Source organism: Molossus molossus, unplaced genomic scaffold (assembly GCF_014108415.1).
Source record: "Molossus molossus isolate mMolMol1 unplaced genomic scaffold, mMolMol1.p scaffold_m16_p_9, whole genome shotgun sequence".
NCBI lineage: Eukaryota > Metazoa > Chordata > Mammalia > Chiroptera > Molossidae > Molossus > Molossus molossus.
Window position 1 is genome coordinate 9251789 of NW_023425403.1, and position 16944 is coordinate 9268732.

The 16944-nt window shown below is 43.3% G+C and overlaps 1 protein-coding gene across 1 annotated transcript in view; it reads left to right on the forward strand.

The window, feature by feature from the left end:
* TENM3 (teneurin transmembrane protein 3) overlaps positions 1–16944 on the forward strand; it is a 427193-nt gene that overhangs the window by 320894 nt on the left and 89355 nt on the right. Inside the window, exon 11 of the mRNA XM_036250066.1 lies at positions 3428–3613. Within this exon, the coding sequence (XP_036105959.1) occupies positions 3428–3613 (186 nt within the window). The remainder of the gene's footprint in view (positions 1–3427; positions 3614–16944) is intronic.

Here is a 16944-nt window from a genome sequence, read left to right on the forward strand (position 1 = left end):
TTGGATGCTCAAACTGAGCAAAAGGAAATAATTGCAAAAAAAGAAGAGGCAGAGGGAAAAGGAGGAAAAAGAAAACTGCAGCAGGAGGAGAAACCGGAAGAAGAGAGAAACTTGGGTTAGAAAGTGTGTGACTGTGAGAGCAGATGACATTCAGGGTAAAGAAGAGTCAGATCATGGATCGGGGCCGGATTGTAGAGGGTCTGGAAGGTCTCACTGAAGAGTTTTCGGAAATCATCGCCAACCAACATTTATCAAGCAAGCACGGTACATGGCAATATTTTAAATAACACACTAACTTGTTTTGTCCTCTGTTCATACACACACACACACACACATACACATATATTTAATATGTTTATACTGGTTTATATTGATTTTAGAGGGAGAGGGAGAGAGAAAGAGAAACATCACGATCTTTTCCCTCCCGCACACACCTCGAACCTGGATCAAACCCACAACCCAGGCATGTGCCCTGACTGGGAATCGAACCAGCGACCTCTCAATGCACAGGCCGATGCTCAACCAACTGAGCCACACCAGCCAGGGCAATTAAAATATATTTTGTGATTACAAGAATCAAAGTGGGCATTTAGTTACTTCTGTTGACTTTTTATTTACATTTCCAGCTTTTATACCAGAAAAGGCATCCCACAAAGATACCCACTTCAAGTTTATAGATATAATCCATCGTGCAGTCAAGTTATCATTTCAGATCCTTTCTGCCTCTATCAGTCAAGTGGGTATAATGATCCTAGCTGTAGAGTAATACCTGTTTGAAATATCACCATTCTAATTTGTCTCCCACAATTGGACAAGTAGGAAAGGAATAAAATAGCCCCTTTGTGGTTTCATGTAAAGTTATTTAACATTACCTGAACTATTTTATAAAGGATAGTTTGCAATTTATATTAAATAACTCAAAAGGCAATTTAGTCTTCTTTATACAATGATATTGTGCCCTGGCTGGTTTGACTCAGTGGTTATACCATTGGTCTGCAGACCAATGAGTCGCGAGTTCGATTCTAGTCAAGGGCATGTACTTTCGTTGTGGTTTGTCCCCAGCCCTGGTAGGGGGAGGCAACCAGTTGATGTGTCTCTCTCATGTCAATGTTTCTCTCTCTCCCCCTCCTTCCCACTCTATCTGAAGATAAATAGAAAAATATCCTCGGGTGAGGCTTAAAAATAAAATGATATTTCTATGAATAGCAAAAAAAAGTTATAAATAAATGTTAATCAAAATATTAAATTGGCTGCCACAGTCACATATCATTATTTCACATTTGTTGACTAATTTTTATGCTGATATAATTATTTTGCTAGTAGAAAATCTAATTTTGCCTATATACAAAATAACTTCACCTTACTCAATGCTATATCTCCAATGCAAAGTAGAAACTTAACATATATTAAACTCTCAATATATAGAGTTGAATGGGGATAGTACTGTTCTTCGGAGGAAAGTAAGTACTGAATAAACTTTGCTATTAGCTGCAAAAAAAAAAAACAAACAGAAAACTTACTTAGAATTATTAGTAAGGATCTCCAATATGCATATATACATCCTGTGAAAATATCTGAATTCATGTGCCTTAAACTTACCTATATGTTGCACAGTCTCACTTAAAGTTCACAAAAACATTGTTTATTTACATTTGTGACTTAAAGTTCACTAGCAGTATAATTGAATTTCTAACTGAATCCTAAAGCAAAACACTTTACCAGCTGCCTCTTCTGCTATTGTGGAAATGACCTTCAGATCTCTGAATTCAATAAGAGTAGATTTTACACCCAAAGAAACATTTGGTTAAGCTGCTGAAAGAGAAGAAATGAATTATTGCCCTCAGAAAGTTTATGGATTTGAAAGCAATAGAACTTTCCTCTATCTCCATCAGCAGTTTGCCCATTAATTAGCCCTTCAATTCCACCTCAATTAAATTAACTCTAATTAATAAGTTCATTACAAAGATCGACGCACCTTGCTCAAAGCTAGTGTGCTAAACGCTGATAAACACCTTCACCCTAATGAAAAATTGATTAGATTGAATGAAAGGGTACCTCAGAAAGAAACCTCTCTTTGGAGCTTACTTGATGTTCCGTTTCCTCTGAAGTTAATCAAACCATCTAAGATCTCTTAATCAAAAATTTAATTCAAAAGAAACAGGAAATGTGGCATGAAAAAACACAGCCCACTCTCTTCCAGTTAATAGTCTGCTGTTGTTTGGAAGAAATGTTACAACTCTTGCGGTGCCTTGATAGGGTGTTTAAAATGCTGCGGCACTTTGAAACAGAGAATGATGGTGTCTGAGAAATGTTGTTTAGGCAATGAGTGGGGAAAATACGAACGTGTGACTCCACAAATAGTGGCCATCTTTTCATTTAAAAATAAGGCTGTAGTCCATTTTCTGAGTGTTCGAAATGATTTCAGGGTTTTAGGGTTCGGCATTTTTATTGCCAGAAAACCAAAACTGAACAATAGTCTTTCGATCGTAGAGAAAAGCGATAGTTAATTTTATTCAACTTTATATGTAGAGAGTAAAAAATAAAATTCCCTTCCAAGTTATCTCTCTGTGTCTCTCCCTCAGTTGGATCTAGTCAAAGGGCTTTTTAAGGGGTGGGGGTGGGGGGGACATTACTTCTGACACCTGAATTCTTTTCAAAGACCCAGCCTAAGATTACAGTTTTTGAAGTCCTTTGCTTTCTCACGTCCCTTTCAGTAATTCTAGTCATTGAAAACCTTGTTTTGGAAACGACACAGTCAGTAGTTATGTGATTAAGCTGGTTTTCCACTATGGGTTTGCTAAGCAGCTTGTATCTGTCAACAACACAAATTTACTGGATAGGAAAAACACAATTTCTTTTATTTAACCAGCACGCCTGTGTTTCAGAGGCAAGCTAATGTGCATACTGTACTAGATTCTCTGTGATGAAAGTGTCTGAATGTTTAGAAATTTTAAACTGTAGGATTAGAAATAGCACCTTTTCAATTCTTGCTGTAGGGGTGAAACCCAACTGCTGTTAGACCCCAAAATGATTCATTAATTTAATATTCATGTGTTCGTAGCTGCCAAAAGATACTCTCAGATACAAGTGTGTGTGTTTTTTCCTCTGGTTATGAATCGTGTTCTGTTTTGTTGGTAGCCCATGTGCAACACACACATGTATACATAGGAAATGATTTATAACAAAATGGCCGTGTGTATTTTATGCACAATTACAGCAGCATATCAAAGTAAGTGATGAACAAAACAAGTGAACTGCCATTTCTATTGTTAGCGGTCGACGCGGAAATTCGGTACATAAATGCTTGCGATTTCTTTCTAGTGATTGCTTTTGGCCTTCAGACCCTGGGTTTGAGGTGTAGCGGCTTGTTCGCTCCCTGCTCACTCGTGCTGCTCTTCTCTCTGCCCGCTGCCCCTTTGCCCTGCAGAAATCTGCTCCGTGGACTGCGGCTCCCACGGCGTCTGCATGGGGGGCACGTGCCGCTGCGAAGAGGGCTGGACCGGCCCAGCCTGCAGCCAGAGAGCCTGCCACCCGCGCTGCGCGGAGCACGGGACCTGCAAGGACGGCAAGTGCGAATGCAGCCAGGGCTGGAACGGAGAGCACTGCACCATCGGTAGGCCGCGCGCTCGGTGCCCCGCGCGGGCTCCTGTTGGCTCCTTTTCCGCCTCGAAAAGCAACCAACCAGACAGACACCACTCCCGGACGCGGGCAGTGTGGGGCCTCCCAGAGGGAAGGGGGAGGGGAGTCAAATATATGGTGATGGGAGGGGTGCCTCGGGAGGTGAACGCACAAAGCCGTGTACAGATGGTGGAGGGTAGACGTGTACACTTGAAACCTTTATGAATGTATTAACCAACGTCACCCCCTTACGTAGAATAACATTTTTAAATTATTTTGAATTGCAACAAGAAAAAAAGGAAAAGCTAATTCTTTCTAGGTGATTTTTACTCATATTTATGGAACAGGCATGGTTTTTTAAGTAAGAGTATCATCTCACAATGGCCATTTAGTTGTTCTTAGAACAACTGCCATGAGTGTGAGTGATAAGAAATCATTGTTTTTTTGTGATGGCCACCAAAATGTATAAACCTAGAGATGATGTCATCGCTTACTGATAAATGAGTTTTCAGTGAACATTACTTTTTTATATTCCTTATTGCCACTGCATAATAAATATTTTTTTTATTTTTATTTTACAAAAAGTCTATGTGGCCTTTGGGGCTCCTGTAGAGTCCAGAATCACACGTCTTTGCACTTGTCAGTATGCCCAGTACCACATCTTCAAGGTAGTCAGTGCCTTCATTTTGCTTTTACCAATTGAGTCACTGAAATGGAAACATTTAATCAAAGAAAATATAACAAAAATAAATACAGTTGACCCTTGAACAAGACGGTTTGAACTGTGCAGGTAAATGATATGTGGATTTTTAAAAAAAAAATAAATCCCTACACTGTGTTTGATCCACGGTTGTGAGTCCGCGAATGCAGGGAGCCAAATATACGCGTTCATCTACACTCTTTTCGAAGGGGACTGAACAGCTTGGTATCTGTGGAGGGTCCTGGAACCAATCCTTCATGGATACTGAGGGATAACTTAAGTTTTTAGAGAGTTAAGCGTTGTTTGAAGATTTTGACTGCGTGGGGGTCAGTACCCCTAAGCCATGTGTTGTTCAGGGGTCAACTGTAACAAAGTTCTACCTCACTGCAGTGGAAGTATACAGTATTAATTACAAATGGCACAGTTCTCCAGAAATTTTGTAATTTGGGGTTTGACATTTCTCTTCATTATTTTATGTCTGTAGGATAAAATTTGCTAAGGCTTTTGGGGGGAATCTTGGTATCTTAAGAGTTTTCTCCTTCCAATGCATCTGTAAGTATTACACACTTTGATTGTTTTGCCTCCAGGAGTTGGTTAGCCAGGAATTTTTTCATGGGGCAATTGTATCTTTCTAAAACATCATGAGGTTGTTTCTAATCTTACTGACACCCCTGACATTTGTTTCAGGGGTCCCACTGCCGGGATCGTGGGACTCCGGGTGCCTCTGCTCACAGCTAGTAGTTACTAGACCGGGACAGGAGCCAGCAGGTGGTGTCAGGAGAAATCCCCGCACGGGCATCCTGTGTCCTTCCTCTGCCCCCAGGAGAGGTCATGTGCAGGGTGTCCGTCTCCATCACCACGTACGCCGTGTTTCTGCCCAGGGATCCCCTTGGAGACGCAGGGTTAAAGGTTTTGGTTGGGGCTGCTCAAAGGGTAGCCTATGTCAGCCACAGCCAACCCACCAAAGTTCCAGACTCTCGGAACAGAAGCAAATGTTAAGGTGGGCAGTCACCTTATCATTGTGAGGAACCCAGCTCTCCAGGTGCCAGCCACGGGCCAGCCCTGCAGACTTCTAAAGACAGGGCTTGTTGTGTTACCTCTTACCTGTGACACATCCTTAGGCCTCCCTTGTCGAACGCAAGCTCACTGCCTAAACCTGGAGACACGTGTCGTTGTGATGAGGTCCCCGGGCAGTGCTCACGTGCACAGCACTTGTTTGCAGGGTGCTCATCCGAGGACTGTGTGGCTTTCCCCTCCTCTGTCTCATAGGGCAGGGCTTCCTGGTCACGGGATCTACATTACGGCAGAGGAAAGTTGACGACCACAGTTTGTGTCTCTTCCTGTGGACGTACAGAGGACAACGCCATACCCCTGTGACCAAACAGCTCCATGTCCAAAGCCCAGAATGGCCGTATATAGAGGGCAGGGAAAGGGGCTCTGCTCGTGCTCCCTCGTATTTCATGACCCCACCCCCTCCACACCCAGGCAGCAGTGAATTGACTCTAGCTGGGGAATGGTACATATTGGACTGCATGTACGTGTCCGGGGAAGTACAACAAACATGTGTATCTAGCTTAGAAAACCAGGAAGTGTACCATAAAGTTAATAGGCAGATTTAACTTGCCAAGCAATAGTCATTAAATGCTACCCTTGTTCTCCCTGACCTTGGCAATATTGCGTGGTGAGCTCGCCACTGAGCTGTTCTTGAACAACTTTGCAGTTGTCTGGCAACAAACGGGATTTCGTTATAATTTAACGTGTCTTGCTGCGGTACTTAAAATTCCATTTCTACTGTTTATTTCATTTTGCTGCTCTTTTGTAGTCCATATAAATAACAATGTGGAAATAAAGGGCCTGCTTTCTTTAAAAATAAATCCTAGAAGTGACCCTTTTAAAAGCTGTAGAGAACCTTTGGGTCACGGTTTCTGCTCTTTTGTGCTGTTAGAACCATTGCTCCAGATTCCGGCCTACAAAGACCCCATTGGTTTCCCCCGTCTACTTACTACCTGCGTGTCTGTCCACAGTGACACCTCAGGCCGTGGCCCGCGGCCTGTGTGCGGCTGATTAAACATCCCCGGCAGCGGCAGCGTGTCTTCTCCTTCCGGAGAGCACCCTCGCTGTGTCCGCTCTGTTCCCACACGCAGGCGTCTGGCTGGCAGAAGCTGCCACTTTATGAGAGAGTCCTCATAAATCAGCGAGATTTTTTTTTTTTTCTTTTTCCATATTATGTGCCATCTCATTGACTACAAACAGGGAGGTTAATTGAAAGCGAGATAAAGGAGAAATTAAACAGTTAGAAGCAAACAGAAGTTCCCAATAGAAAGCAAAGAATGTTCTTCATTAGGTGTCTTAACCGTCCTCATAGCTGTTCATGCTTTTCGTAGAACCGGAGGCACTTGGATGGTAAAATCGGTTCAGAATTTAGAGTGTTCACTGAACGCACTGTGTACTGGAAGAGTTCCATCCTGATGTTTTATTTGCGTGTTCATATTGTCCTCTCATTATGAGTCACCTGTTCAGGAAATTAGGGGCCTTCACCCTCAGACTCATTGTCCCAAGTTCTTCCTCTTTCCTGGGTTAGGCTTGACCGGTGATGTGTGCTAATGGGAAATGAAACACAGGGAAACCTACTTTCAGCAACAGTACAGTGACAATAACTGTTTCTCCCTTCCTCCCCCAATAAAAACGTTCATGATGACTGGACCCTTTCATGAAAAAAGAGAAGTTACGTAATTGAACCACATCAAAAAAGCACCAGCAATTATTACTGACATAGTTTAATAGTTATAGCCCTGTTATTGATGCTCAACTACCACATAATATCATAAGTGGTTTATAAATAATAGTGGATATACTTGAAATAGTATATGGCTGTCTTTACAGTTAAAAAGCTTAAGCAGTTCTGTCTTCTGAGAGTTGAGGTGCATCAGGGTCGAAGACGGGAACCGGGCGCTACTGCCTTGGCCCGGCTCAGAAAGTTCGCCGTTAACGTGCTGACCTGGAACCAGAATCGATCATCGTGTCGAGGCATCTCGGCTGGGCTGTCTTTCCGGCTTGCTTCGGAAAAGGGGGGATTGCTGTCCGATGGGCCGTTGCTGGTGCTGATTGACCGTATCCGCAAGGCACACGGCAAGCCACCCGGCCGAACAGATGTGTACAGGCAGAACCCATCCTAACTTCTGAGTGAGATGCTCACTGGACGTCCTGGGCAATGATAAATCCCACGTGCCACCTTTTGCGTGTTACTAACCTGTAGCCTCCCCGAGAAATATTCTTTTTGGCAGTCGCTGAAAACATTTGCCCCTACCCCATCCATTTGCGCTTTGGGGGCCATAGGTGAGGGGCCAGAGGGCGAGACTGAGCTACACATTCGACTGTCACCACCTACCAGGGATGGTTGTTAGGAAGGTAGAGAAACTCACATCTCTGTGGAGGGAGAAATGGTCTTCTAGAGGCTGCCTGGCATGTTCCATTTCCCCGCAGACAAAAATGGAGAAAAAGGGTTTAAATGTTTAAATGTTCATTAAACAGAATGAAGAACTGTAGGTTGGAAAACATTTAAATCCTGGGTCAAGATCCCAAGGAAATGCTTGCATCTCTACTCCAATAAGCTTTAGCAGTAGCATCATTATTTAGGTGTGAAACGGGGTTCTGTCTTTTCTTTTTGTCAGTCTGTGGAGTGTTTGTAGGAGGGAAGTGTTTTGTTTTGTTTTTTTAATTCTTTCCATCTTAAGTCTCTTGAGTAGTGTCCCTGTCTGGAGAACCCCTGGAGGTCTCTTCCAATTTTAGAATTTATTGATCACATTTGCTTTCTTTGGGAAATCATGAGGTTTAAGCATGGGGTCCCTTTGTTACCCTCAATTTCATTCAACTTTTATTTTGATTTTTACTATGGCATTTGCATGCCTCAGGTACTTTTCATTGGCTAATCTGTTCATTTCTTTATCCATTAAACCATTATTGATTATTTCATCTGTGATGTTGAATACTACTTCTTATGAAGGTCAGTGTAACATACAGGAAGAAAAAGCTTGGGGTTTGAAATTTAAAAGAAAAATATGTTTTCAAATCAGTTTTGTGATTTATTCACTATAACTTGTGTCTGAACTGTTTTAACCTCAGGTTTTTTTCCAAATGTAAAATGGCTGTAATTATATCTGTCGCGTGTGATTTTTTTTAAATAGAATATGCTACTGTTTAAGAGCTTTTGGAATTTTATTCCTTGCAGAACTATTTATACAGCGCATGACCTTGGAAGTCATTTAATCTCTGCATATGTTTCCTCATATATGATTACTATGTATCTCATAGGGTTGTTAAAATAAATGAGATACTAGGTAAATCACTTATTAAAGTGCCTAACAAATTGCATTCAATAAATTAGAGTTTCTAATTTGTTGAAGGAGCAAATGGCAACCCAGACAATTTTTTGGGTCCTGAAGTTTATATAAAAATACAAATAAAAGAAAATTTCTGGCCAACGAAATTGCTTTAAAGAGTTAATAAGCCCTGACCAGGTGGCTCAGTTCCTCACACCAAAAGATTGCAGGTTCGATGTCTGATCAGGTGCATTTGGGAGGCAGCCAATAGATCTCTCTCTCTCTCTCTCTCTCTCTCTCTCTCTCTCAAATCAATAAAGACATATCCTCAAGTGAGGATTTAAAAAAAAAAAGAATGAATGTAATTTCCATTTCAATGTTAAAAACTATAACCTACTCTCAGAATGCATATGATTGAACAAGAATTTAATGCAGGAATGGACAAAAGTAGATTTGTAGTTGTTTGTATAGACAGTAATACGGTAATTAATAAATAGTAATACAAGCATAAACTGTTTTGCATACTCACACTGTAAGCCTACTTTTGCCCATCCTGTGTGTTTGAGCGGGGGCTAGAGAGGTGCTACTGTTTAAAGTCATGGAGATGTGCCCGGCCAGTGTGGCTCTGTGGTTAAGCATTGACTAAGTGGTCGCCAGTTTGATTCCCAGTCAGGGCACATGCCCAGGTTGTGGGCCAGATCCCTGGGGGGTGGGGGAGCGGCAGATATGCAGGAGGCAGCCAGTTGATGTTTTCTCTCATCGATATTTCTATCTCTCTCTCCCTCTCCCTTTCTCTCTTTAAAATCAATAAAGAAAAAAAATTAAAGTCACGGAGATAAGAGAAAGGTAGGGTCTGTTGTGGGAATTTTCTTCAAGTGATGTCTCAAACACAGAGTTGCTTATTGAGCTACATTGATTTTCATGTACTTTCAGGCAATTCAAATGGAAATTTGGCCATGGGGAAATCCTAATTCCTTTAAGCTACAAAAGACTAGGTATTTGTTTTTATTCTAATTCTTCAGTACATTGGGAAACAGGATCATTAATGATCACAAAGACATGCTTTGTTTGTTCAGACAAAACTTAGACATGCAGTGCTCAGTATACCTCTTAAATACCATGGTTGCTCTGGGCTTTGGGGTGCTGGAGGTTGGAAATTGAAATGAAATACACACAGTTGGGGAGTTTTCTACTAAACAATAGGGAGTAAAAGAAAGAGCAAAACTGTACCAGGATGGACTAGCTTAGGTGTGTTGTTCTAATTCTTTTCTCAGGAAAACGGTGAGAGAATAATATTTTAGTTGTTAAATAAAAAAATGGGTGACAATTTTGAAAAAAAAAAATATGTTTCGCTTAGATTACAAAATCAGCATTTGTTATAACTTTTGTAATGTTCCCAAATTGGTCATTGTATTTGTAATAATATAGAATATGGAAATTCTCAATCTGTCTTTTTACATTTTTATTCCAACCTTATAGCTCCTTTCACCAAGTGGATACAGGGCTGCACATCCGCAAGTGATCGCTTGGGGGACATTTGGCTTCGCTCTGTCAGTGTGACCTAGTAGATCAGAAAGGGTCTCTTGTGCCACCTGCCTGGGCTCCTGACAGGGCTGGGATGTGTGTCCGTGACTGGTGAAGTGTAAGCTTCAGGGCTCCTCCCTAGCACAGGCCTCTCCGCAGCTCTTGCAAGGGGACCATGTGCATGTGGTCGTATGTTCATATAAAACGTGCACATCAGTTAAGACCTTTGTCTCTTTCCATCACACTTTTCTCGGTGCAGGATGGCCCTGGAGTGACTGGCACTTGGAGGATCCAGCTAAGGAGAACGTGAGCTGGGGGCCCATTAGGTTCCACTTACTTAGATGTATTTGGGAGGTGTGAAATCATTGCAGCCGGTGGGGTTACTGCCAGCCCTCCAGGATTGCTCCCACCCCGCCCATCACCTAGTGACGCGCAAGTCCAGGGTCGGAGACGGTAGGACAGGAGTTTGTCCTGTGGAGCTCGGCTCACCGAGTAGATGGAAGTAGAGGGGAGGGGATGTTTGAAATGTATGGAAACAAGGAAGTCTGCAGAAAATTCGTCTTGTCATCAGATACGTTGTAAAGTGCCTCATCAGAGCAGAACGGTATTTGATTATGGGACATATATACTTACAGTTTCCTCTTTGTGGTGAAGGTTTTTTGTGTTTTTTTTTATCCTCACCTAAGGACATTTTTCCATTTTTTACTCAGGTAGAGCGGGAAGGAGAGAGAGGGAGAGAAACATCGATGTGAAAGGGGCACATCGAGTGGCTGCCACCCACACGACCCAACCAGGGCCGGGGACAAACTGCAACCAAGGTACATGCCCTTAGTGGGAACCGAACCCGGGTCTCTGTGGACCGCAGGCTGACGCTCTAACCGCTGAGCCAAACCGGCCAGGGCCCTCTTTGTGGTGAAGGTTTTTGAGGACCATATCGGAATCCCTGTATTTTTAGGGCATGGGCCTTTAGCAGTATTATAAAATTGAGTTCTTCAGGGGTGAGGCCACGTCGGGGAGGCATCCCAGTGTACCCCGGAGCCATGGGGACGTGGCTGCAAAGAATTCTTGCTTGTTCTTGAAGTACTGACATTGACAAAGATAACATAAACTCATAAGATTCTACCTGAGGACATCACAACAAGTAGTTAATAAACGTCATCAACACGAAGAGTATTTAAGATTAGTTTATTATACAATAAAAAGGGCTCCCCTAATTGGACAGTAATGCCAAGCATTTATATGACATTACGGATAACAAAATTTGAAGCGAAAGGAAATTTTTCTAAACTTTCAATAATGAAAACCATGTTAAACAGTCACATTGAATGAAGCCTGAATTGTTTTTCTATTCTCGCCATAGAAAAGACTACAAAATCATTCTTATAGATAGGCAAAGAGTAAGTACAACCCCCAAACTACAGGGGGAAAATTTATTAGAGATATGCTAGGCACTGCATTAAAATATTACACTGTTTTTCTGATACTTGTGCTATTTATCAGCTTAAAAATTATGATTTATTATGATTTGTTTTCTCATTCTAAATAATTATTTTTGTACCTGATTTCATAGATATTATTTGGTATTCTCTTTTAGTCCTCGCCCGAGGATATGTTTTACAGCGTCCCTCACCACTTCGCGCTCCGACTTTCGCGGCTTCACTCTATAGCAGCTTTTTCAAATATATTCATTAAAAGGTTGATCGAGCCCTGGCTGGTTTGGCTCAGCGGTTAGAGCGTCAGCCTGAGGTCCACAGAGACCCGGGTTCGGTTCCCACTAAGGGCATGTGCCTCGGTTGCAGTTTTTCCCCGGCCCTGGTTGGTCGTGCGGGTGCAGCCACTCAATGTGTCCCTTTCAAGTCGATGTTTCTCTCTTTCTCTCTCTTCCTCTCTCCCTCCCACTCTATCTGAACAAAAAATGTCCTCGGGTGAGGATTAAAAAAAAAAAAAGTTGATCGAGGCAGTGAAAATGATACAGCGCGTGCTCGATTGTCTGAGTCAATTGTATACCCCTGTATTATAATAAAATTACTGTACGTACGGGCTGTAGGCCTATGTACTCGAGCACCCCAGGAATCCTTCAACGCCAGGTGCAACCGCTAGAGTCTGGAACGATTAACGGCGATAAACGAGGGACCGCTGTAAACTGATTTTAGACAGGATTGGGGAGGGGGCAGAGAATGAGATCCACCAGCTGCTCCTACACGCCCGCTACCAGGGACTGAGCCACAACCCAGGCACGTGCCCTGACAGGAACCAAACCAGCAACCTTCTGCTGCACGGATGACACCCAGTCAACCGAGCCACTCTAGCCGATTCTTAACCTACCGAGCCTTGTCCTTCTGCAGAGGAATTAGCCAACAGAAAAACAGCAGTTTGTGCTGGACACAAGAACGACTACTTCTCTCCATTCCCCTGCACACCAGCAGGGAGACGCAGATGCCTTGTGATTATCCTACAGTGGAGGGTGGGTCGTCAGGAGGCATGGCCTTGAGTGGAAGGAAATTCTCCTAAGCTGACTTGGTTGGCAGTGAAAATCCAGACATGGCTATAAAACCTCTCATAAAGTATGCAAAAAAGGGACCTTAGGATCCTTCCTTCTCTGCAGTCCCAGTGACTCTTAAGTAATTTGATGTGACAGAGAGGATGGCAATTCCTGAGAATTGCCCCCATCAGAGGTCATGGAGTATCACCCATGTTCTGAAACCAGGCTGAGTTTTAGATGTCTATTTCTTCCTCTGAGATAAGTTAGTATCCATCTGGGGCCTCTCAATATTATATTTTTCATTCTAGTCTAATTTATTCAGTTAACAGTTTTATGTACAGTACTTTATCCTCTGTAATCCCCTCAGAATTGGTATTTTTTTTAATGAGGTCACTTAATCTCTTCTTCTCTAAAAATGCAAAACTAGTTTCTCTGACCTTTCTGAATGATGGAGGTCCTGTTTGGTTAGGGTGTCGGTGCCCTCTTTGCTCGGTTTCAATATTGTTTAAACTATCACAAGAGAATGTCTAGCCCGGCCGGTGTGGCTCAGTGGATTGAGCACCATCCCATGGACTGAGAGGTCCCTGTTTGATTTCCGGTCAAGGCACATGCCCAGGTTTCGGGCTCGATCCCCAGTAGGGGGTTGCAGGAGGTGGCCAATCCATGTTTCTCTCTCGCATCGATGCTGCTCTCTCTCTCTCCCTTCCTCTCTCTCTAAGTAATCAACTAAAACATATTTGTTTAAAAAGAAAAAAGGTAATGTCTGCCCGGCAGGTGTGGCTCAGTGTTTGAGCATCAACCCATGTACCAAGAGGTCACCAGTTCGGTTCCCGGTCAGGGCACATGCCCAGGCTGTGGGCCCAATCCCCAGTGGGGGGGCATGCAGGAGGTGGCCAGTCGATATTCTCTCTCATCGATGTTTCTATCTCTCTCTCCGTCTCCCTTCCTCTCTCTCTAAAATCAATAAAGAAAAAGAAATTAAGTAAATAAAGAGAATGTCTATTTTGTTAGTCAATTTAAGGACATTTCAGCTTGTTTCATTTCTGTGAAGTGCGCAGACGATGGCTGCTGCTCTGCTGTTTTAATCCTTCCAGTGGTTTTTCTCCTCCAGTACCTTGTTCTTCAGCATCCGCCGGGTGTCCTCTCCCTGTGGAAGGACATGGCGCCGGGGCTCAGTTTCGTGGCAACCCCACGGAGGGCTCGCGGGTCTGCATTCGGTGCTGAGTTCCTCTCGCTCCGTGTTCAGTCACCTGCTGATGAAAGAGTCATCAACCAGCAAAACTTCATTTAGTGGTCTAGTTCAGAAATGTGAGGAAGTTTGACTTTGTTTCTTTCATGCTTTATTCTTAAAAACGACATGTCCAAGTTTTCGAAGCACTTAATTTCTAACTTGGACAAGCCAGGTCCCTTAAAGCCTCAGAGCTGTGATCAGTTTGACTCTCCTCCCACCTTCAGTGGGAAGCACCTGGTAACGTGCGTTCTGTCGCATCCCATCCTCCCTCATCGTGTTCACCGACCTGCACAAGTCACAGCGGGTCTCATGAGCCCATTAGAGTCACATCCTAAATCAGATGAAGACTCCGGAGCATTTGGACTCAAATCTTTTTTTTTTTTTTTTTTGTGGTACGTGCCCCTAGCGGGAACCGAGCCTGGGACTCTGGTCCGCAGGCCGACGCTCAGCTGCTGAGCCAAACTGGCCAGGGCTGGACTCAGATCTTCACATAACTTTTGCACCTGACTTCTGTGCAACCTTCAGTAAAATCAGAGTCCCAGGGCCGTCTCGATAAGCGTACGCTCGTCATTGTGCCGACTTCTTTCCCTAGGTGTCCTTTCTTGAGCCCTGAGTGTGGGAGTACGTGTAGGCGTGAAGGACTTTCACAGTTGACCTTGGAGAGAAAGGCAGGCAGCCGCCTGAGGCTGAGTGAGGGTTTGAAATCAGCACCGTGCTACTGGGGTAACTGTCAGTGACCGTTGTTGTTTTGGGAAATGCTCAGTGTGTTCTATGCTTTAGAAAAGGGGCATTTCTGTGCCGTTCGGCTTACGCTAAGGCCCACTGACTTCAGAGGCAGCCGTGTTCAGGAAAAAGGGAGGGTTAAAGCCACTGTCATTTTTATCGACGGGAGAAGTGCATGACAAAAATGCTGCTTATTTGCTTTGTTTTGTGATCACGTAAGTGTTATTGTAATATGCCTGGTTTCTCTCGGCTCCATAACGTGCTTCCTTTCTCTCTACTGTCTTGTGTTTAGTAGTTTTCTACTGAACACATGAACTTAGACATCTAGCGAGTCTTTCTCAGAATAATTCTCTGCGGAGGTGCTCTGTGTCTTTGGGGAGAAATTTATAAACTGTAGTTATTATCCCAAGGAAATTTTTGAATCTGTTCATTTGAATTAAAATATTATCTGCCGTGACAGATTTCTAAAATATAAATAGACCTAAGCCCAGGCTTCCCTTTTGCTTCCTTAAACCTCATTTCTCATCTTCAGTTAATTTAAATTTTTTAAAAATAAACTTACGGAGAGAGGGGATATTTAAATAAAAGTCAGTTAAATTATACGTCTGATTTGTATTATGTTGTTGTATTGAAAGTCGGCCACTGTGTTCCTGTATTAATGTGCTATACAGGGTCTGTTTCACTTGGAGCACCTCACTGATTTGCATCTTTTAAAAACCATCTACGACCTTAATTTCCACCCAAATCCAGTGTGTAGGGGGCGGTAAAGCTCAGTCGACTGGACACACAGTTTAGCCGGAACTAAAGATTGAAAACCACTCCTTTCCGTTCTTGCCCAGCTCATCAGAAACGTTTGTTGAGAATTTAGGGTGCAAGGCATTTGGGAGTGAACCGGGGTGCAAAATAACACGTTGTCAGCTATTGTACAACATACGCCAGGAAGAGAGGACACAACTAGAGCCCACGAATAGGTCACATTCTCCTCACACTCAGGTGGGGCACCTGGAGAGGGCCAGCCATCCAGTGTAGTGTTCATGTGGGTTTTAAGTAATTTTCATTATAGGCAGAAATCCTTATCACCCTGTGGCGTCAAGAAAAAGTCAGAACTTTGCGTTAGACTCCTTGAAAGGGCGGGACAATCTAGCCCACAGTTTCAAGGACTGTGATCATTTCTTCCCACAAGGGCGCATTGGTATCCTTCCGATGGTAGAATAGATCTCTGTTGTTTCTTGAATATGACAAATTGAAATTCGCCTCTCTTTGTCTTCAAGCGGTTCCTTTTCCCCCTGCCTGTTTTGAAAATACAATTTTGGTTATGGTGTGAGTTCGCACACGAGCTATGGCTTCTCTCCCTGTTCGTATTTAACAAACTGCAGTCCCAGGTTCTGGGGTGAGAAGAGCCCATCTTTTCTATGGCTCGTCCACACGGTGGGTGCCCTGACCCTCTCCTTCCTGAGCGCCTCTCCAGGAGAGCAGGGAAACGGCTGTCTGAAATACAGCTACTGTTTCTCGGCTTTAACAGACATGTGCCTTGGGTAAATTAAGGAGCAGTCAAAGGAGGTCCATAAATATGAATACGTTGCCAGCTGCTTTTCCATTAAACTCTGTTGGTTGAATGAAATTAGGAAATAATTATGTTGGTGGGGAACCTGCCATATCCCCATGTAATATAGTTCTTCCTTGAACAACAGAGCCTAATTTTTTCCTATCCACCAAATTAGTTTTCAGGGTAATCTACATTGCAAATCGGCCGATTTGCATTAAAACTATGCCTACTTCTTCTGATTTGTCAACACCTCTTTTTTTTTTCACAAAAGTCTTTAACATTAAGCACGGGTGGGTAAGACCATCTGCTTGTGGAGGTTGCCTGCAGCTCCATCACTTAACACAGGAGACAGGTTACAGCTGTTGAATTGTTATGGTGCTGAATGATTATCATTGTATCCAAAATTAATATTTATATATGTATGCATAGAAAGCATGTGGTTAAACATAAGTGATCTAATTGTGAATTAGTGGCACTAGGTATTCATTAATTAGTCCCCCCATGAACAATGAAGTGCAAAGTAATGCTTTTCGCACACACTCCAACTCGTGGCTCCTCAGACGCGTCCCTGTAGTGGTGATTATGCGTGTGAGTGATCCAGCCGGCACACTGGCGTGTGCAAGGGGGAAGCACCATGTAGCTGCCGTAAAACCGCAGAGAGGAAACTCTGTATGTGGTTGCTGCACACACCCTACACCTTTCCTGCCCCAGAAGCGTCCTCCCTGGACCGTGACCCGTGTAGGTACCTAGGAAAAGCCTGGACAAGCAGTTGTCACTGCAGGTACCAGCCTGGCACCCACA